This window comes from Ambystoma mexicanum, chromosome 5q (assembly GCF_040938575.1).
Source record: "Ambystoma mexicanum isolate Mex_15411 chromosome 5q, UKY_AmexF1_1, whole genome shotgun sequence".
Taxonomy (NCBI): Eukaryota; Metazoa; Chordata; class Amphibia; order Caudata; family Ambystomatidae; genus Ambystoma; species Ambystoma mexicanum.
The window spans coordinates 1077065589-1077089172 of NC_090933.1; the positions used below are offsets into that span (position 1 = coordinate 1077065589).

Genomic DNA, 23584 nt, shown 5'->3' on the forward strand with positions numbered 1-23584 from the left:
ATCAATGCCTACTATTTTATAAAGCGGAAGCAGCAGTATAGCCAGTTATCGAAATTACTAAATGCCGCCAATTCTGAAAGCTTTAGAGACTGGCAATTTTGATAGGTTAGGCAATACAAGATTGAATGGGATGCCTAGGATCACACATTTGTTAAAATATGAAGCTGGGATTTCTACCCACTTTGCAATTTCTGCACTTCAACACCTTTTTTTGCCTTCAATATCTGGTCCTCTCCCTGGTCTAGAAGCCCTTCCACACAAGTGGCCTACATAAAAGAATGATCAGGTAATGGGCTAAACAATTCCACCAGCATTTGAAAATGCATTGCTTTTCACAGAAGACACTACAGTAATGTCAGTGATATAAATGATTTCTCCAGGATCACTATAACGTCTTCTGGCATAGCCAGGATACAAGCATGAACAATTTGGTTCCACATTTTTGAACATGGATAGCTTTTCACCTCTAGAACCTACCAGTTTATGTTCATCATTTGGGGTGGCTGACTAGGTTTTAGAAAACCCCATCTGAACAAACCGATTTCTAGACCTTCACCATATTGATGCTTTGTTTGCTTTTACAGCAACCACTACGTGGTGCAGGTACATTGCTAATAATAGCACCTGATGTGCTAAAAAACAAATACATATACACAGGTGTTATCAGATTCAGATATAGGAAATGCTGAGTTGACCTTGCTGGGATTTGTTCCTGTAATCTTGCATAAGAACACAGACCTCTGCAGACCTCTAACTCGACAGGCAAACTGTTTCAAATCTTAAAATCTATTGACAAACCCCTGACTATCACCACCTTTTCAACCTACCCTAGCAGATTGCGAACGGGTCCAAACAGCGTTCGCCAACAAAATCACAAAAGCCAGCGATAACATAATTAACTGTTAGTTATCAGAAACGCTACCGTTGGACCAAACTAGGGAGGGGATTCCAGAACTTAACATTCCCAAATTCCACTTCTCACCTGTATCGGTAGAGGATATGCTGGATATGCTTTCATCCATGAACTGTACATCATGTTCTGAAAACATCCTACCCCCTAAATTAATTCTAAACACATGTGTTCACTCCCTTTCTATGTCGCATGACAAACTGCTCATTCAGGGATCGGAAAGTCCCTGTTGGAATAAAAACAGTCAGTTACACCACTGGTAAAAAAAACCTGGTCTAGACCAACAGGACCCAACAAACCTTAGGCCTATCACCAACTGCAATTTTCTATTGAAAACCCTTGATAGAATTGTCACAAAACAGCTACAAGAATATGTAGACAAGCACTGTCTATTGCATCCCCAACAATCAGGTTTCAGAAGTGCTCATAGTACCGAATCTGCTCTATTGGACTTGGGGAGGACATTCCACGAACTCTAGCCCAGTGGACTGTGGTGTTCCACAGAGAGCTAGTTTCTCTCTCTTAGTTTTTAATCTGTACATTCGATGTCTCTGCAACCTTCTCGCACATCTAGAGATCTTCTTTACCAATTTTGCAGACAACACAGCTCATCCTGGAACGGTGTGGTAACCGTACTTCTGACAACAGATTATCAGCAATTTATAACACTAGAAACATGGATGAAATCACACTGGATGTGCCTTAATAGCACTAAAACAAAGCTCATCACATTTGGCTCCACAAAAGCCTTAAAAAACCTAGACCCCGACTACTCCTTGTTCTGCATAAAAGACTCGTCTATCGCAGTGTCTAATAAAGTAAAAACACTCGACATTTACCTACAATCGTCTCTAGGTTCCGAAGCACAAACCGCTTACCTAAAACAGAACTGTCAATATTACCAGAGGCTCCTCTGCCGCATTAGACCTTTTCTTGACACCAAAAACAGTGCCACACTAGCTAGAGCCACCATCTTGTCACGATTGGACTACGGAAACGCATTACTGGGTGCCAGTAGCAGCTGCTTAAAGCAATGTCAAATCATCCAGAATAATGCCGTCCGGCCTATTGCGGGAAAGTCCAAACATGAACACATTACAACAGATAGAAAAGACCTCCACTGGCTGGCGGTGACTGAACGCATCATCTTCAAATCACTGACATTGGTTCACCGCTGCCTTAATGGAACGGCTCCAGTCTACTTGAAGAAGACGTTCAACTGGTACGAGCCAGGACAAAGCTTGAGATCCGCGAAACAAGGACTGCTCAAGCCTAGTCACCCCAGAGCAAAATCCACAGGTCTAGGCATCTCCTACTGGAACGAGTTACCTCGCAACCTCAGGCTCGAAAGCAATTTGCTATTGTTTAGGAAACAGCTGAAAACCACGCTATTCAAGTAAGTAATCTATCACTTACTATTCTGCGGCCATGCAAAGCCTGATCCTTCCCTTTTACTGTTCTGTCACTACACTGTCCTTGTGTCTTTATCGCGCCCTGATGCCTGCGGGCTTTCGACGAGTTATAAATAAAAATAAATTTAAATTAAATAAATAATGAGTGCTTAACACTGAGCTATATTCTGAACCATTGGAGTACTCACATGTATCAATAAGCATTTGAACTTTGGCTATTGCACATGATCAATATAATCACAACAGAAAGGTGAGAATGGTGCAAGAATTGTGTCTTAGCGAGCACACAAACTATGAATATCACAGTGAATACTAATCATTACGTGATTAATGGATCAAAGCAGAATGTTCTTTTCAACAGTCAGGCAAGAGGATTGGAGTCTCAGCAGCAAGCCTTTAAATATCCTGAAATGTGCTATTTAAGTCGGATAAACAATGTGAACTGATTTTGTTTTTAGAGTAGGCAGCCTTGTGGGGTCCCATCCAAGGTAGGGGCCCAGGGCAAGTGCCCCTTTCACCCTTCCATAAAGGACGTCTCTGCATGAAGTTCCAAAGAGATCAATGGCAAGGCAATTCACTCCAAGGTGTTCAAGGTACCCCAGGTATTGGGATTCTGCAGCTCGGGAAGGTCGCAGGACGGCTCAAATTCAAAGTGTGTCTTGAGGCTGGTTATGCCCACCAGCCGAGGAGGAAGTCGTCCTTAGCAGAGTTTTCCTTTCAATTAAAAACGGTGTCAGGACAGCAACAGTACCTTCAGTGGTGCTTCTGCGGTTATTGAGGTGCTTCAGGTGTCTCTGGTAGTCTTCTAATGAGCTTCAGTTCCAGTAGTCTCCTTATCCTTCTGTCCCAAAAGTCTTGCTTTTTATGAAGGAACTCATTAATGTATTCATTCATTCAGTCCTATGCACCTGTCAATTACCTGGTGGTGGCAGTTCTTGGAGGACAGCCAGTTACCCAGTTCAAACTGGTTTCAGCTGGCAATACCTTCAGACAAAGGCAAGAGGAATGTCCGGCTCCTCCCTCACTTCCTGCCTCAGCAGACACACTGGAGCCTTGGCGGGCTTCACAAGGGTTTACCAAAGGCAAAACTCAGAGGAACCACCCCCACCTGGAATGGTGGAAGGGCAAAGGAGGAACACAAACGAAAAATGGCAATAAAAGACTGGGGCCATTTTGGGGAAATGGTCACCCAAGGGGGCTGGTAGAATGGTATCCACTGCCAATAGCAATTTAGGTTTGTTTGTTTCTGTGACTATCGAGGTTACAGGGGTAGTGGGAAAGGAGTTACAATGTAACCCCCCTACCCCGCCCCAGCAGCATTCCACATAAGATGGTTTGCGCTGATCCCACAAAAAGAAAGTTAAGATAAAAGTAGCCTACTATCCCTGAGAACCGTAGTTCTCAGGAAAAGGTTATAAAGAATAGGAAGGGAAGCCCAAGGGCTGCAACAATGTATTACAGATGCCTGTAGTGAAATACATGGAGGAAAGCATGACTCAATTAAAAGTAAAATAGACTACAGTAGCAGAAAAACTAGGATTCCATTTTAGAGCAAAAAGAATGAGTGAGTGTTAAAAAGTCACACTCATTCAGGAGAGTAAAGCAAATCAACCCATAAGTCTAGAGTACTGGGGGTCTTAGGTTGAGGGGAACTGGCACAAGAAATGAACATTCACCTCAACAAACTAGTCGAATCCAACAGTGGGGCTCCTGATGGTATGGCTTCCTAACATCTCTCCATAGTATGAACCCAGCATCTAGGGTTCAGTCCACGATCAGCTAATCTGTGATGCTAAATGATAGATCTTTGTATTCAGGAGAGACACAGTCCTCCCCATGAAGAGTGGCCTGTATGCTTTTGAGAAACCCTCTGAGGTTTATCCTATAGAACTGAAAAATGTACTCTGCTAGCGATCAATGGCTGAAAAAAGGACAGGCAGTGACCAAGAAACCGAAATCTTGGACACAGGGCCATTTTGACTTCAGAAATACAGCACAACCATGAAATCGCTTGCGGGTGCCACCATTATGAATCATGCTCGCACACTTTTAGTGCTCAGGTATTCCTGGAAATCAGATTGCCATTTAAATGGGGACAATGCTGCTAATCTGACAATCGTTTCAAGAGATTCCATAATGTTAGATACTTTGGATTTTGAATAAATGCGAACAAGATTCCTCCCAGAAACATTTCAGGGCCGCTGCGGCAGCTGGCAATCAGGAACCAATGTTTTAAAGGGCTAATATATCTGCATATAGTGACAATTTATGTGAAATGCCACTGCATTATAGACTGCTATTGCCAGTGCTTCCCTAGATAGCCTGTGCCAGGGCCTCCAATGCAAGGGTAAGGATCAATGAGGGAGATGAATACAGCCAGGATGTGTGCCTTTAGTGATGCCGAGATTCTTTGTGAAAAGGTGCTGGACCCTACATTCATATAGGGGAAATTAAAGTTGTGAAGGAGGTTTGTATTTCTAAGGGTGAACTGGGACATATTAAGGCACAGTATTATATTTCTATTTTTACTTGCGGTCGGCTGGCTCTTGCGTTATATAACTTGAGTTGCAGTTTCATCTATTTCTGGCACAAATGGCATAGGATGGACCAGTTAGGTTAGACTTTTGCTGGGTTTCATGGAGTGAAATAGAATTAACGTCCGATCCCCTTTACTGCGCTTTCCATATAGATGCATTGTTTGTGTACTCTAAAGTAAGTGCACATGGAGAGAAGCAGTGAGGAAGTCACTTATTTTCAAGCATTTGCACATTACTGCTGTAGTCAAGAAAATTATTATTGCACAGCACAGGGTACTGTCATGGTGATAGTGGGTAGGTTACTGTGAGAAATTGCCAGGGGAAACGATCACATAAATAAAAAGGTGGAGGGAGCCTGGTACAGGCCATTGCCTGTAGTCTTTTAGCCCATTTGTCACCACGGCCAATAGGTTCTGGATATTTAGTAGTAACGGGCATATGGGCTACTGCCTGGTCCTTTAGCTGAATTGGTGAAATGTGGACAATATACAAAGCTGATGAGATCTGTATTTACTCTAGAGGGGGCAATGGAGGCGATCTACCATAATAAAACCCTCGCACTTCAGTGAAAAATGAAATCCAGCGAGTGTGGGAAATGACAAAAATCTTAACCAAGACACCCCCCTTGACCTGTTCAGATCACACGAGGGAACAACAGGGATACAAAAATTACATCACGGGTGACATCTACAGGGGTGACTTATGACTGGTCACTTCCCACACCCACCGAATTGCATAGGTTTTTTTAGCAATAAGTTGGTTCATCCAAAGTTTTACACCCCCCATCGTACCCCCTCGAGAATGAAGCCTGACTGCTTTGCTGCATATTTCCCCAATGAGAGTGTTGGTCTAACTTGGACACACTCTCCTTCCACTCCGAGACCATTAGAGCAGAAAAGCACAAAGGTACACAATGTAACCTGCTTGGATTGTACAGTTACCAGGAATTGCAAAAATCAAAAGACGAAAACTGATTAAAGCTTTTAAATGAATGATTAGCATGTAAAAATCCTAATGTTTGGGATTAACAAATACCGACAACGTATGGAGGATACTTTTGGTACCAGAGAATAAATGCAGTTAGGAATACCTTTCTGGAGTTCCAGCCTGGTGGCTAAGGGTTTTTCAACAGATCTGCACAGGGCCATTGACAATTGGAGTTATCGAGGACGCAAGTAGGAGAATGATGTATAATACAGCATTACAATGAAATGTCTCTGCCAAAATAACAAAATAAGGTCAATGCTTACTTCTGTTAACTTGGTCTTGTCGTAACTTTTGCGATGCCGGTAGATACATTGCCCAAGCAATGCATACAGTTTTTCCAGTTGGCATACATTGCATTCTTCGCTTTTCTGGGTTACTCTATCCAACAGATTCTGTTGATGAAACAGACAATGTTTAAAGTACATCAAATTCATAAATATCTTAGTCCAGTTCAGGTGACCAGTCAACCCCCATTTGAACATTCTGTGGACACTGTTGAGACTTAGGTACCAAAAATAGGCATGTCATACGTCTACAGCATATCTACTTTTACGACAATTTTTACAGATGTCCTCTGCTGAGGGGTTAGTTAGAAAGATCAACCTGTTAAAGGACGTTAGTCTCAACCCCGCTGCAACAATCCTGCTGTTTGAAGATTTCCGAGGTGTCCCAGAACCGACCAGCTCACACCTTGGCTACCGCAATGCATCGGTTGCTGTTGTATGGGCTAGGGACTTTGCAGAAAAGGGGCCTTCCCAGCAGTTGCAGGTATGCAGCATGAAGAGGGGCTTTGCTGGACAGCATCTGATCTCTGTTCAATGCGGTCTATTACCTTCATTGTGACCTGGGGGGGGAGTGGGTGGAGGACTGAGGTAGTTGACATCATGGTGGTCTCCATCATGCCAGGGCCATCCAGCTGTCTGGTCTCAAGAACAGTTGCACCAGAGTGCAGAACCACCAAAGGGGACCCCCTGCACCAGTCACCCCCTCCAACAGAACCAAGGGACTAAGGTAGTGGCCCCAGCGGTTCAGAAGCCTCAGAATTGGTTTCTGACAGAATCCATGTATAGGGGGTGAGCTTACATACCGGTTGATATCCCGCCCTTTCCTTCCATAGGGTTTAATGGGCACAACATCCTAACCCTGCATCTCCCTAGACTGGCCACGATAGTTAGCGCTCTGGTCAGCAATCGTCCCGACCCCACCAGGGCATCCCCCAAGGTGTTGGGAGAAGAACACCCAAGAACTTTGTTCTTCACTACTTGAGACACGTGCACCTATATGTTGGCTTTGAGAACCCCATTTCTGCTTGCTTAAACGGCAACGTTCTACAAAGGGCTAGCTTTGGGACTCCCGACAGGGCACAAAGCCTCATCTTCTTTAGTAGGCAAGGTCCTTTTAAGAAAAAAGGGCCTCTTCTGTGTAAAGCAAATTTATTGCAGTCTTCTACTCTTTGAATTGCCTACCTGTTTTCTAACTGGTGTATCATCGCTTGCTGTATTTTATTACATTACAGTACTCTATTAAACTTACCTAATTGTTTGAAAAGTAAAGTAAAGATGGATTTACATATGTTAAGTGTATTTTTGTTTAGCAGTTTGTTCAAGGCCTAAGAAACAACTATATTTTAGTATACATTCTACACAACTTGTATTATTAAGAGTGATCTGGGTACTTAAATGCCCTTCACCACCCTTCACTTCTCCATGTCTACGCCTTACTGCTTGTTAGGCCAGGTTTTTCTGAAGTTTACTAAGGGCTTAGTAAAACCATTCAACTGAGACAGTACAAGACTTCACTCTTAGTATAAGGCTGTACCACCCGAGGTCATGGTAGTGTAGACAGAGCAGCCAGGCTGATTTTAGGAGGGAGAGAGGGCTGTAGAATCAGTACAAATGAAATTCTAATATAAATGGTCCAAAGAAACACTGAAACACTATATGTAAAAATACATGATTTATTTAAATACAGGTAGGGCCAGATAAATCTAGGGGTACATGAGTACCATTACACATATGTAATCACAACTATAAAAAGGCAACACTATGCTTGAAGGTGCACAGACCAAAGCATAAACCTTATTTGGAACACCTAACAGTAGTTCTAAGTAAGTCACAACCTTTTCATACACATCCAGTATGTGTTACACCTAGTCTTGGGGAGTAACAAACAATGGTTACTTTCACAATTACATTCAGTAATGCCAGGGCAGTAATCTGTTGTACAGTGACTAACATATCACAATCAGTCAACTGGACAGTATATACGTTTTGTGATAAGTGGAAAACCTATTCCAGGTACAGCAAAAACCTACAACCACTTTTGTCATAATACACAGTTATACTAGGAGAGTAAAACCCAAGGATGTAATATTCAATTATAGGTGCTTTTGAGATCAGTGAAACACAGATTGAGATAAGCAGTAACTTGTAACTTATTTTTGGGATGGCACACAGCTAACTCAAGGTAAGTAAAACCCATATACTTTAATCTCACCATGGAGTCCAGGTTAGATCTTTCCCAGCTATACAAGTAACTTATGTATGACTTAGAGACAGAACCAAAACACTTTTCTTATGTCAGTCTATAATAGTACAGGGAAAGCAAAACCCAAGGTTACACTTTACTGAATGACTCAGTTATTCTACGTAAGTAACAACCTAATAGACATATATTGGACAGGATAACAGCAAGTCAGGGGAAGCAAGACCCTTGTAACACTCATACAATTATCCTAACGGGAGTAATCTGGTGATACCAACAGTTGGGGGAGACACAATTATCACAACAGCCATATTCCGGTGAAACCAACACATTACTTTTGGGAAAAGGCACAATCTAATCACAGGTGAGTAATATACCTTCACATCTACTTTCTATTAGAATGGCAAAACGGTTTCTAAGGAAAGAAAGAAGTTAACCTACTTTAAGAATAGTGCATCACACATTCAAGAACTTTTGAAACTGTTCACTCAGAGTTAGTTACCAACCAAACAACTCTTTACAAGCAAGTCAAGTCACTTTTAAACACTCATTTTCTTTTCTAGACAAAAGGCCCAATCCCTTAAAAGTATTTCCCTTATTCTTGGAGCATAAGTGTTCTCTGTGGCAGAAGGGGATAGGCGCTCTAGGATCTAGTGTCCAACAGACAGTGTCAGAATAGGTTCTTAAATAGCGAAAGTCAGAATTCCTTAGGAAGACTGGGCAAACTGGCGAGTACTTTTACTTCTAGAGTTAGAATATGGTCTAGGGGCTTCACAGAAGACACCCTAGCAGGATTCTAGCAGGGGGACTGGGTGCACTGGATGAGAGGCCTCCCCATCACAGAAAACACCCTCCAGCTACACAGAAATCCTAAGTGACTTAAGGTAAGTAAAACCGAGGCCAACATAGTACCTCAGCATTGAAGATTTTGCAACAGGACTGGTTCTGCGGATTTGGTGCCTTTTCAAGGAGCACAGACGAAGACAGAAAATCACGGTTGGATTTTCGTTGTTACAAGGGTTCAGCACTCTGTTGAGGGGACTTCCTGGACTCTATTCGTGTCTCTGGAGATCCACCAGGATGCCCACAAAGTTTCAGCGAGATAAGGAATTCAGAAGACCGTGCACCGCACAGTGACTCGCGTTCCCAGGGTATTGCAGCAACGCAAGGTCACAGCAACGAGTGGGATGGCTCAAAATGCATGTCCTCTTGAGTCTAGTGGGATACACTAGGCTCTGGGTCAGGGTCGTCCTCAGAGTCCCCAGGTCTATTGGAAGGAAGGGCTACAGCAGGTTCCGGTTACACAGCAGACTCTTCGGTCGCCGGAAATTGTCTCAGCCCCTTTTCCTTCACCATCCTCTTCAATTTCGGTTCCAGTGGTCGACTTGTCTTCAGCTCCCAGGTTCGCAGTATTTACCAGGAACTACAGCACAACTTCTGAATTCTCTCCCTGCATTCTACAACAAGGGGCAGTCTGGTTGTCCAATCAGGACGGGCAGCCCCCCCCCTCCCCCCCACTGGGATTTGTCCCCATTCAGGCAAGGAGGAAGACAAAGGGCTGTGGAGTTTTGGACTCCTCCCTCGCTTCCTGGCTTCAGAGACAGACTGGAGCGTGGGTGGGGAGTCCAGGGGACTCCTGCTGAAAATAAAAATCACAATAATGAATTTCCCTCCCTGGATGTCAGGGGAAAGAACTAGAAAGGACAAGAAACACTAAAATTGCATAAAAAAGGAAGACAGGGGCCATTTTGGTAAAATGAGCACTCTTAGGTGCCTTTACTGCAGCTGTGAACACAGCCCGCGGTAAAGGTGCACCAAATTGATACAAGGTATCACTGCCACCAGCCACTGAAGTTAAGCTTGTCCCTGTAACAGAATTGTTACAGTTTAAATGTGAAAGGGGATACATTGTATTTCCCCAGCACTCCACATAAGGTGGGGTGTGCTGGTTTCACAGAATTAAATGTACAATAGGATCTAAAAGATCCTTTCCACCCTTGGGAACTGTAGTTCTCTCAGGGTTAGCCAGAGAAAGTTAAAAAGGGAACCCTAGGGCAACCCAGCACCAACAGGCACTTATTTCCAAAAAGTTGTTAAAGAGGATAACTTTAAAAACGAGTAAAAGATTCTGTGGGTGTGGAAAAAGGTTCCCACTCAATAAGGAAAAATAATATAAGGAAAAATAATCCACCAGTAAAGCAAACAGCTCTGGGGTTGACCCAGGTCAGGATGATTTACCATTTCTATGAAAATCTTACCTAACACTGCTCAGTCACAATACCTTGATATAGTTTGGCTAGACAGTGCCTTATCCGGTTTACCAGAATGGTGTGGCCTCTCAATCTGTCCACAGGGCTGATCTTGAAAGCCATCCGAATAGACACCACAAGCATTGGTCTCTAATACAGTATTCCGTCCCCCCCCCCCCAATCCCCAGCACGCCACTGACTTCTATTCTGTCAGGTATATACAAATCAAAAGCCCACATTTCCGAAGTTTACTGACATTGCATTGCCCTTAGCACTTCCTCCAAATTCTTCAATTTTCTCTATGGTTCACCAATTTTAATGGAAGCTCAGTTAACCTCCACTGTGGGTCCTTGCTGCCCAATATAAACCTGTTGTGATTGGCACAGTACTGCAACGAATCGAGGGACATCGACCATTCTCTCCAAGGGGGAGTCCACCCCAGCCCTACCCTGTGAGGCTCCACAATACAGTCCCCAGGGGTAGAGGTAAGTGGGACCTCAGAGAGACAGACTCCCTTTTGGGGATAAAGGCTCCTGTTCCTGTGAGGAACATGCTAGGTAAGAATTTCATAAATATGATAAATCTACCTGGCCTGTGTCAACCACAGAACATTTTGCTTGGACTTGGTAATTATTTTCCCTTGTCTCTAAGTGAGTGGGAATCTTTTTCCCTCCTCTCACCTAGTCTTTTAATCTTTATGGGTGACCTTTGCATGTCTCGCCATAGTGTGTGTGTGGATGTATAGTTCCTCATAACATTTGAGCTTCCCTTTGTAATTTATGTTTAATGTACTTGGGTGAACTACTGTTCCCAAGAGCTAAAGTGGGATTCCCATTCCCTTTACATTTTATATAGTGAGCCAGCACACCCCACCTTATGTGGAGTCCTGGGGAGATACAATGTATCCCCTTTCTTACTTACCTGGTAACATTTCTGTTACATTTGCAAGTTTACTTGAAAGGCTGGTGGCAGTGAAACTACTTTTAGGATTTAGTCATTAATACTTGCACGCCATCAAATCAGCTGCAGTAATACACAGGAGGGTCACCATTCTGCTAGAATGGTGGGCTCCTTTTTTCACCATATTGTTTGCACATTTGAGGTCTTCTGCCATTCTAGAGGGGAATGCCCTTGGTTGAAGTTTTTTGAATTAACGCATTTAGTATCATGCACAAGACGTGCTGCCCTTCCGGGACTCTATATAGGAGAACCTCCAAAAACAAAGTCACGCCTTTTTGCACTTCAAGTATTATCAATATATCTTGTTAGGAATCAGGAAGGATTAATCTTATTTAATGCTGGCTCTTTTCGGTGTCTACACTTAACACATTGTCTTTAATTATTCAAATCATTAATTACCGGGAAAACAGGAACACCAACACACATCGTAATAATTGAGAGGAGAAGCACTAGATTTCCATTGAGATGTGAGTGTGCACTCACGTAATAATTAAAAATAATTTGAATAAAGAGCGTTAGGGAGAATTCTCAGAAAATTCCTCTCTACCTTAGAGACCTCCAGCAACTTTGCTGGATTTTAGGACTAGTTTTTTTTACCTGGAGAGAGTGAAACTCTTTCCTACTCTCATGTATTTTAATGTGATTTTGAACTCTGTTTCTCTTTTGGTTGTGGAGTCTGACAAACTCCATAGGCATCTTTTAAATTGCGGCACACAGCACCCTTAGTCCAGTGGCACAGGAAAGTCTTTCAGATTTCCCAAAGGTTTAAATACCTTCTCTTGGTGAAACTACTGTTTCCAAAAGCAGTGAAGTGAAATTGACTACTTACGTTTGTACTTTGCTAGACCCAGCACACACTTTCTTACAATAGGGTGCTGGAGGGGTTACTTAGTATCGTTTCTCATGTAACATTTTTATGTTAGCCTTTCCTCGATGAATGGCTGGTGGAAGTGGTTTATTTTTACCTACCGTGGTGTAAAGTAAGCCACCTGGACATCCTCTCAGAGCTGGTTGAATTTACACTGCAGTTGCTGCTCAAACCGAATAGCTAGGGAGAGGAACACCAGATTGTGCGCGTTGCTTTTATGTTGGCCAAGAGCTCCAGGAAAATCCTCCGGACTCCCAGGAAGCAGGACTGACCGAGCCTGAGCCACCTCAGAGTGCTGAACCCCAGATGCAAGGAAAGCCCATCTCAACAGACAAGAGTCTGCGGGGGTGCCATTTGCTTAGACGCGATGAGCTGAAAACGCGAAGTGCCACCGAACAGAAGTTGGTCCTTTTCTGTCGCCGATCGTCCCCTTGCAGTGCAGGAGTCCTCCAGGCGTCCTCCCTCTTGTCCCCACGACTGAGGCCCAGGAACACAGGATCTGCAGAGCTGCACAGGAACATAAGCCAGCCAAAGCCCTTTTCTTCTGACCAAAGAAAGGTACTGCACCGCCCAAGAGAACTTACCTCTTGTTGTGTAACTGCACGTGTCCTCAGTTGAGACGTGTTGTGGTTGCTTCTGTAGAGTTGCTGACAGCTTCTTTACTCCACAAGCCTAAACTGCTTGTGGCCGTGCTTCTATTTCTTCTTTTCTACAAAGACTTCGAAAACATTGTGCAAGACCTTTACCTACCTCCACGAATGCTTCAGCTCACCTCGCCTTTTGCCCAATTGATTTGGCCCAGCCTGGCTCCCTGAAGGACTCTTCTGACATTGCGTTTGGTCTTCCTTTCAGGATGTAGTTAACTAACTTTGCATTGTTCATTTTTTTCAAAAGTACTTACCTGCTTTCAGAATATTTGTGTGATCGCTTGTTTTGGCCTAATAACCTTTTTCTTTGACCTACTCTTAAGTCTGATTCTAAATGCAAACAGTAGTATATTAATGTTCACAGAAGCCTAGTTACTAAAGTAACCTGAGGGTGTATGAAGTGTGTGCCATCCCAAAAGGGTACTTCCTGATTTAGAAATATTAAGAGTGTGCATTTTGGAGTGTATTTGTGCAATACTATTATATTGCCCCTTCTGAAGAAGGCTTACTCAAACTGACTGTTCAATAAATTAATAATGGTTTAATCAAGAAACCTTATGTGTAAGGGTTTTATTGAATACTTATCACTGTAAATATAACTCCTACAGCTCACATTGACCCCTCTTGAGATAAGCCTGGCTGCTCAATCACGCTACCAACCTTTGTATACCAAAGGTTGGGTTCCTATTGCCAGGAGGTCAGGGTTGTTGTACTGCACCCAAAGGATACTGCATACAATCTTGCCTTACCAAAGATCTTTGGAACTTATCCTATTCAGATTCACAGAAGTGCAGCACATTTCTTGAGCAGGATTCTAAATACGGTAGGTATTGCTGCAACTACACTATTAGACCGTCCTTATAAAAGTGGAAAAAGAAATACTGCCCCACTGAAACTGGTCGACAAGGTGGCAATGGCTCCTGAGTAAAGCTACGACCCACACTAAACTTGATTCTTGAGGGGCTAAGTACACTAGACCCCAACAAGGAGAACAAGTTGGTCTTTAAGTATCAATTCATCTTGTAATAAAACGGAAAAACTGTTTATAGAAGCTTGTGTTCTCAGACTACTGGCAATTAAAGAATACAAGGATTTGCCATGGATCGTATTCTGGGTCCCACATATTTTCAATTGCAGCTTTGCCTGCAAATGTGGGAGTGAGGTTGAAGAGGTATGGTGATGGAATACAACATAATTAAGATCCGAGAAGAGAATACAGGTCGCACTTTATTTTCTAAACCTATCCACTTTTAGATAGGCGGCTTATCAACACAACCTAGGGCCAGTTGCAATCAGGTAGGGCAAGTTAGCTGCTGCTCTCTGTCCCTCTTTTCCCTCCATTTGATACCCTGGTTATTTGATGATTTGAAATCAAAGAACAGTACCATCACCATCCTCTCTGAAGGACTGCTTGCACGTTTTTACTGCACACAAATGCCAGTGTTGCTGGGAACCCTTTTGGTTCTACTTAGAGATTATTTTCTTTATCCTACAGTGACTACTGTTCGACAGATACTTTGTATCTCTCCTAAACCTTTATATTCTGAGAGGATGGCACACACCACCTTATGTGGAGTGCCAAACGGATACCTAGTATCACCTTCTCTCTGCTCCTGTGACTTTTTAGTCACACAGACAACGTTCTTGTTAGGGCTGGTGGCAGGGGACATGTTCTACTGACTATTGTGCTATATTTTTCCGCAGACTATTCAAAGTGCTAAATACTAACTTGAGGGCTTCTTTCTCCCCCCCTCCCCCATTTCTAGCATGGTTCTTTGTTAGCCCTTCTAACATTCTGGGAGGGGAATGTTATGTGTGTTTTGCCTTTGGCTGGAACCCTTGAGTGCCCCCCCCCCCTGCCTAGGCTCCAGTGTGTCTGGGCAGGCAGTAAGTGGGGAAGAGTTTTTCAGTCCCCTGCCCGAGTGCCTGGACGGAACCAGCTCCCACTTGGGGTCTGGCTGACCTGATTGGACAGCCACCCCTCCACCCCTTTCTGTAAACTGCTGATAGATTGCAGAGGAGTGTGTGCTGAAACTGAATAAAAGGTGAGCTTTCTGAGGTAAAAGGCAAGTCGACCACTAGAAACTGAAGTAACTGAAGACGACGACCAGAGATGCCTGTAGACTTCGTACAACACTGAAGGAACCACTGCTGTCCTGATCCCGTTTTCTGTGTAATTGGGGAACTCTGAAGAGGACACTTTCCCTTCGCGGGTGGTAACAAACAGTCACTAGACTAACTCCAGCCTGAGCCATCTCCCGAGGAGCTGTGCCTCTCCAGAGCTGTGAAACCCCAATACCAGGAGAACTAACTAAACCGAAGGGCATCGTCTTTGAAAGGCCAAATCCGTCTAAGTCTTTGCTGAGCTCCAGGTGAACCTCCAAAGACACAATGCAATGCGTCCAAGTCCCCTCACCAGAGTGCAGGACTGTAGGAATCGAAGATTGACCAAGCGAATCGTGTCCTTTGTTGAAGCTGCAGAAAAGACGCCAAAACCACACAGTGTGACCAGATAAGTTACGGAAATCCGTGTCAGAGGTCCTCCCTCAAGACTGCTGGTGAGCGATCCAGTCCATTGTCCTGCCTTTCGTTACCAGACCAAGGAATTCAGAGGTCGGGTCCAGCGCTGCAACATCGAGGAGAATCCAGCCAAACATTTCTTCCAACCAACGGTAGAGTGGGGAAAAGGGTATTGCTTACCTTAATCCGAAAAGTTGCTCCAGAGCATTTTAGTGCATATAGAGGTGTCCAGGGCAACCCCCCCCCCCAATAACTCTGACCCAAGCTTGCTGCCGGTGTCCCTTTAGCGAGTCCTTTAACAGGGTTTCCAATGCTGGTTGCACCTTCAAGCATCGTAGAGATTAGAAAATATCGGCAGGAATTTTTGTTGTTCTGCTGCTTGTCAAGACCTCTCCAAACTGCCTTTAGCTAGGGTTGCGTTCTGGACTTAGGAAGCCATGCTGTGCGAAGAAACTGCCTCTATTACCTTAAGCCTTGATAGTATTGCACTAACCAACTATTTTCCCTCCTAAAAGTCATTACCTTATGTGGTTTTGCCAACTAAATACAATTACCATATCATAATTACATACTCCTATTAATATTCTTTATTCCCCGTGATTTTCCTCCCACGGATTCCTCATGTTAGATATTTATTCTTCTGCTTTGCAGCTTGTTAAGTAAGAGAACTAGTAAATCTTCCTATCCTGGTTCAACTCCAGAATGTTTTGCTTTATTAGTGGGATATTTTTCATTAATACCTCAGTGAGTGGGAAACTTTTTCCACACTCACATAATTAACTCTTTTTATGGGTGTCATTTTTAAGACTCTCCATAGTGTCTTTTTAAAGTTATCAACTTTAACAACTTATTGGCAATATGTGCCTGTTGTTGCTGGGTTGCCCTATGGGCTCCCCTTTTAACTTTCTTGTGCTAACCTTGAGTGAACTACAGTTCCCAAGGGTAGAAAGGATCTTTGCATCCCTTTTACATTTTATTTAGTGAAACCAGCACACCACACCTTATGTGGAGTGCTGGGGAGATGCAATGTATCCCTTTTCACACTAAAAATTCTGTTAGTGACAAGTTTACATTCAATGGCTAGTGGCAGTGACACCTTGTATTAATTTGGTGCACCGATACTGCGGTCTGTGTTCACAGCTGCAGTAAAGGGACCCAAGGGTGTCAATTTTTACCAAAATGGCCCCAGTCTTTTTTTGCCATTTTAGTGTTTGTCGTTTCTTGTTCCTTCGCCTGATATCCAGGGCGGGAAATTCCTGTGTGTGATTTTTGTCTTCGGCGGGAGTCCGCAGGACTCCCCGCCCAGGCTCCAGTCTGCCTGTGACAGCAGGAAGTGAGGGAGGAGTCCAAAACTCCCCGGCCCTTTGTCTTACACCTTGCTTGAATGGGGACAAATCCCAGAGGGGGGGCTGGCTGTCCTGATTGGACAACCAGACCGCCCCTTGTAAAATGCGTGGAGAGAATGGAGAGGTTGTGCTGTAATTCCTGATAAATAATGTGAACCTGGAAGCTGAAGACATTTCAGCCACTGGAACTTATACCGAAGAGGATGACGAAGGAAAAGCGGTGGAAACTATTTCAAGCGACCGGAGAGCCTGCTGTGTAACCAGAGCCTGCTAGCCCTTCCTTCCAATCGACCTGGGGACTCCGAAAACGTCAATCTAGAGCCTGGTGAGACCCACTAGACTCAAGAAGACCTGCATTTTGAGCCATCCCACGCGTTGCTGCAACCTACCCTGGGACCTCAAGCCATCGTGCGGTGCACGGTCTTCGAATTCCAAATCTCACTGAAACTTCGTGGGCATCCTGGTGGATCTCCAGAGACACGAATCGAGTCAGAAAAGTCTCCTCACAAGAGTGCTGGACCTTTAAAACAACGAGAATTCAACCGCGATTTCCGTCTACTTCTGTGCTCCTTAAAAAGGCACCAAATCCGCAGAACGGCATTCAGCCGCGAGGGAAACCTTAGAGCCTTCATTGATCCCTGCTAAAAAGTCCCTTCGGAGGTCTTGTTTTCAGTCTCCACGACAAGGAATCCATTGACCGGGTATTTGGCTGCAGACCCTGAAGTTCTTCTGCTGCAAAAGCTTCTTCAATGCTGAGGTACTGTGTTGGCTTGGGTATGTACTTACCTTAAGACTTTTAGGATTTCTGTGTACCTATGTGGCGTTTTCTGTGATTGGAAGGTCCATCATCCAGTACACCCATTCCCATTGCTATAATCCTGCTAGGGCGTCTTCTGAGAAGCCCCTGGAGGCTCTTCTAACTCTAAAGTACTTACCTGTTTGCCCAGTTTTCCTAAGGAACTCTGACTTTTGCTACTAAAGAAACTATTCTGACAGTGCCCGTTGTTCACTAGTCCTAGTGACCCCCCACCCCCCCACCCCCCTTCTGCCACTGAGAACACCCATGCTCCAAGAATAAGGGAAAGACTGTCAAGGGATTGGGACTGCCTAGAAAAGAAAATAAGTGTTTCAAAGTTACTTACTTGAAAAGGGTTGGTAACTGTAATTCTAAGAGTGAACAGTTACAAAAGTTCCTACTGATCTTGAATTTGTGATGCACTATTCTTAAAAGTATGGTTAACATCTTTTCTTCCTTAGCAACTGTTTTGCCAGTCTAATAAAAAGTAGATGTGAAGGTATTTTACTCTCCCGTGATTAGGTTGTGCCTCTTCCCCAAAGTAAAGTGTTGGTATCACCAGATTAGTCCCTTGAGGATAATTGTAGGAGTGTCCCCCAACTGGGTCTTGATTCCCCTAACTTGCTGCTAGCCTGTCCTTAAGTCTGCATTAGGTTGTTGCCTAACTAGAATAACTATTCAGTAAAGTGTAACATTGGGGTTTACTTGCCCCCTCCATTGTGAAGTTAAACAAAGTATGTGGGTTTTACTTACCTTAGTTACTGCTTACCTCAATCTGGGGTTCCCAGATTTCAAAAGCACCTGTAATTGTTTATCACATCCTTCGGTTTTACTCACCTAGTATAACTGTTATGACAAAAGTAGTTATAGGTTTTTACTGCACCTAGAATAAGTGTTTCACTATTCACCAAAGGTATACTGTCCAGTTGAATGATTAAGTGATTTGCGTTAAGAATCATACAACTGTACTGCCCTTGCATTACTGAATGTAATTGTAAATAGTAAAAAGAAAATGTAAAAAGTAACCATTGGTTTTTATTCCAAGAACAGGCTTGACCTATTGTAAATGTGTATGAAAAGGTTTTGACTTCCCTAGAACTACTGTTAGGTACTTCAATTAAGGTCTATACTTGGGTCTGTGTACTTTCGAGTGTAGTGTTGTGTTTTTATACTGTGATTTCATATAATGTTTAGTGCTTACCTACCCCTAGATTTATCTGGGACTACTTGTATTTAAATAAATCCTTTATTTTTACATACATAGTGTTTCAGTGTTCCTTTGGATAATTGTATGACAATTTCACTTGTACTGATTCTACAGCCCGCCCTCCCTCCCTCCCTCCCTCCCTCCTAAAATAAGCCTGGCTGCTCGGTCTACGCTACCATATACTCAGGTGGTACAGCCTTATACTAAGAGTGGAGTCTTGTACTACCTCAGTTGAATGGTTTTACTAAGCCCTTAGTTGGACTTCAGAAAAACGGTCCTAACACAGCTCTCTGAAACTTTTTCTCCCAGCAGTGGTCGTGCGCATGCACTGGCGCCAATGGCCGTTGAGGAGTCATCTCCATCACATTGATGCAAGTACAAATAGCACAATTGGCGTTCTGTGACCCCAGTTGTCGTTTGTTTCCTCATTGCACAGCACAGTTAGAGATTTGAGACAATGTTCAGCGTTAAAGGAGAGTCAAAAAATTGTATTAGAGTGCTCCGTAACCATAGGGAGGGCAATGATGAATTCATGGGAGGAACATCCAGTAGAAAGAATAATTACAGAATTAAGTCCTTTGCTCTTCTAATGGATTGATTCCTCCAACGGATTCCTCATCTTAGACTCCCATAGCAGTAAGACCATCATGCAGGAAGGCAAGAGCGAACTCCATGGCTATTATGTCCAGACAGTAATGTTTTGCAAACTTGTGTTGCAAGACCACGTTGCAGCCTGACAGATCTCCTTTACAGGTACCCCTCTTTGGAGAGCAGAGGTAGCTGCCACACATTAGTGGAATGTTTACCAAGCCTTCGGTGATTCCCTTACCCACTCTAGTGTACCATTTAGACACACAAAGCACTATCCATCTAGAGATGGTTTGCTATGTTATTCCTCTACCTGTTTCCCGGCCTGTATATACAATGAACAGCTGGTCTTCCAGCCTGAATTGTCCTGTACTGGTGGTGTAGAAACTCAGAGCCCTCTTGGGGTCGAGCCTATGTAGCCCTTCTTCCTCCTTGGATTGATGAGGAGGTGGATAGAAGGCTGGAAGACAGATTGTCTGACAGATTAAATGCTGATATGACCTTTGGGAGGAATGAGGGGCACACTCGAAGAGTCACCTTGATGCTGGAAAAGGTGACTTACAGAACAGGGCCTGCCATTGCTCTGCAGGTGGAGGAAAGGGACACCAAAAACGCAGTCTTCCAAGATAGGCTCAGATGTCACTAATCTAATGGCTCAAATGGGGAAGCCATGAAAAAAGTTAACAGTTTAAATCCCATGCCGGGACCATGAAAGGTGTCAAAGGGAAAGTTTTAGGCAGGCCCACAAGGGGGATCGAGAAGTATGATCCTCGTTCCGACGTGTGCCTGAAAATAGAAGGGGCCGCTAAATAGCCTTTGACGGTGGAGACCTGATGCCGCCGACTTGCCAAAAAAAGAAGGAAGGATAACACCCTTAGGGTGTTACAGAAAGGATCCACATCATGTGCCCTGCACCAGCTGCAAAATATCTTCCACTGGCAGCGGTGTAAACATTTATTTGAAGGCCTTCTGGCGAACAGTAACACCACCGTCATGTTTTCCTTAATGTCCCAATCCCTGTACCTTAGCCTTTCATTAGCCAGCCATGCAGGTCGAGTGCATATACGCTCGGGTGAAGAACCAGCCCCTTTCCTGAGAGAGAAGGTCCGGCATCCAGAGAAGATGATGATGTAGAGGGCAGATGGCCATGCCCAGAAGGTCCGAGTACCACATTCTCCTGGCCCAGTGCGGGGCAATCAGGATCACATTTGCTCCACACCTCTCCAACCTCCTGATCACTTGAGGAATGACCAGAATCGGCGGGAATGCCTACAGGAGCAGGAAGTTCCAGTACACCGCCAATGCATCCCCCAGTGCTCCTCTCGGAGGAAATTCCCTGGAGCAGAAAAGTACACACTTCCTGTTCACACTCAAGGCAAACGGATACACTTGAGGGGTTCCCAAAAGGGCGAAGATCTCTTAGAAGAACCTCTTGTCACAGTTAGCATTCATGGGAGATCGAGCCCTGCCTGCTTAGAGGGTCTGCCGACGTATTCTCCTTCCTGGCGAGGTGAATTGCGGTTAGGGAGATCTTGTTCTTTAACACCCAGAACCAGAACTGCATAACCTCTCTGCAAAGGGGAAGTGACCCCTAAGCCCCATCTTGTTGATGTAGCGCAGGTGTGCAAAACCTCAAGGTGTCTCACTCGCTAGTCCCTGGGGATCTGTCATCCAGGTGGCCAGGATATGGCCATAGCTTTTGGATCCAGTTCCTGGGGGTGGTCCAGTGCGGGAGGATAACCTGGATGAGGGGTCTTCAGAGAGTGGAAGTGGGACACCCGGAGGGGGAGACCCTGTATCCCCTTCCTTGCAACAACTTTTCCCCATCCTAGCAGGTAGGATACCTAGGACTCCGCCCTCCCCCAACAAACAGTTTCTCACAGACAGTTCACTGCAAGCGACAGACTAACCGCAGAGCCATATACCCCACATGTCCCACCACTATGGTCGGGCAATTACGGATCATTACATACACCTGACTTCCATCACACTTCCCCACACGGATAAAAGGCGGAGCATGAAAGCACACTCTGAGCGAGGCAAAACAGACGAAACAGCAGTTCTCAGATGGAAGTTAAATACGACAAAGACGGCGAAACCCGACAGGGTTACACAAATACAATTGGAAGCCAAACATAATTTAAACTTTAGAATTGAACTTTGAGAAGCCAAGAAAAGAGAACATACAGAGTGGTCCAGTGCCACGTGCGTGCTCATTCGAAAGTCTGTTAGGTATCCAACTGATGCGGAGTGTGAGAAAGAAATATTGAGATCGAAGTGGTCATGCAATGGGTGAGGCTAAACCCGGTGCACATTTGAAAGTCTTTGATAGTTTAATGTACATCACATTTGGTCTGAGCCCGACCGAGGGAGACTAATTGAAGGAAAGGAATGGATCCTAGCCCGGAAGAGGGGGATCCAGGGTCAATACCCAAGTTGAATACTGGGGAAAGGAAAAGAACATTTGCATATTGTTTTTGGTACAGCAGGCCCTCTGCGTCAAAAGACTTGCAAGAAGTGAAGACACTTGGACATAGAAGGTCCTGAACTGGGAAACTGGAACTATATCCTCATTCCGCAGAAGCCAGAGTGTGTGCTCAACTCAAGTGACCCACATTGTCCCATGCTGAACATGTGGGGAAGGGAGGCCATCGGCACGAGCATCCTGACATTTTGTGAACTTCTTTTTCATGAACATTACCCCACATGATTTCTAAATTAGTGGTAAGGATTGAAAAAAGGTTTATTAGTATAGGCCCTTTTATTTTGACAAGATTCCACTAGGACGCGTTATTATTTGATGGTCGTAGCTCGCTCCCATCTGTAGATTTAGGTTTGAATAGGCGTTTATCACTTCCTTGAGCAAGTTCAATAAACACCCTTGAACTGTGGTCACTTGTGAGAGTCTTACTGTTGATAGCATGCCTTCCTTTCACAGGACAGTCTTCCCCTGTAAGGAGGACAAAAAGTACATCAGCACCAGGCTGATCGCCCTTGGCTCCAATAGGTTTATGGCACGTTTGGGCTCAGCCAAGGACCACAACCCACTCACCGACAACTCATTCGGGTGAGTGCCCCAGCCTTTCAGCAATGCGTCTGTCACTACTGTCACCTCTGGCCACAGTTGCCAAAATGCCTCTCCCGCCATCACGTTTACTGTGCAAGTCCACCATAGGCGATCCTGAGTGACTCTGCTCAAGACTTCAATCAAGTCCATCATCAGCCAGAGAACTGTGACCATTGAACCAATATTGTTCTCAAACAAGCCTCTGGCACCTGGAAGATGCAGGATGCCACAAGGCCGAGCAACCTTAGGAAGTCTGAGCTGGCAGGTATTTGGCATGCTGGAATTTGGCAACCATCTGTAGGATGAGAGCACTCTCCTAGGAGGGGACAGTGGTGCCTGAGTGAGAATCCTGGAGCGTTCAGATTAATTGGAGTATTTGAGAAAGTATCCGCTGGGACTTCTTTAAATTGAGGGGGAAGCCCAGTGTGCGTCAGGGTGCAGGGTGTTATCAGGGCTCTGTGAAGGGCCTCAGGCGCAGGACAACAGAACCCAAAGCAAAACAGACCCAAAGGAACAGCCTCCAGCCTTATCGGAGGCTTCTCTGTCCCTTTTGCAGGCAGGAAGGCCTACGAACCACAACTCCCAGCAGCCTCTGGGCCGGGAACTACTTTTGTACTCCCAGGTTGAGAGGGGCTCGCGCACACGCGCAGGACAAAGGCACGGGGCTTGTGCTTAAGCTCCCGACCATAACGGCCGCATCTATCGGAGCTCCAGCTGACGGGGATCACGCGAGGGGCCACGCCCCAGGAAACACGCATTCCGGCCCCTCTCCCATGCCAGATAAGTACAGCAAAACCCCAGCAAACGAACCCACGCTGGATTTAGACGCGCAGCAGCAGGGAGAAAGTGCACAAGCAAGGGGAAGGCAATGGGGCTCCCAATCCTCAGAGGGGCACAGCCCAGCCACATCACATCCCCTGCTGGGGGCAAATCTAAGTGCCTAACCGCGTTTCGCTGCATTTAAATCCATGATCACAGCCACGTGCGGCAAACTTTGGCAGCATGA

At 44.7% G+C, this 23584-nt stretch overlaps 1 protein-coding gene across 1 annotated transcript in view; it reads right to left on the minus strand.

Moving 5' to 3' along the window:
- Positions 1–23584, minus strand: part of ATAD2 (ATPase family AAA domain containing 2) — a 750324-nt gene that overhangs the window by 41421 nt on the left and 685319 nt on the right. Inside the window, exon 27 of the mRNA XM_069621583.1 lies at positions 6110–6238. Coding sequence (XP_069477684.1) covers positions 6110–6238 — 129 coding nt within the window. The remainder of the gene's footprint in view (positions 1–6109; positions 6239–23584) is intronic.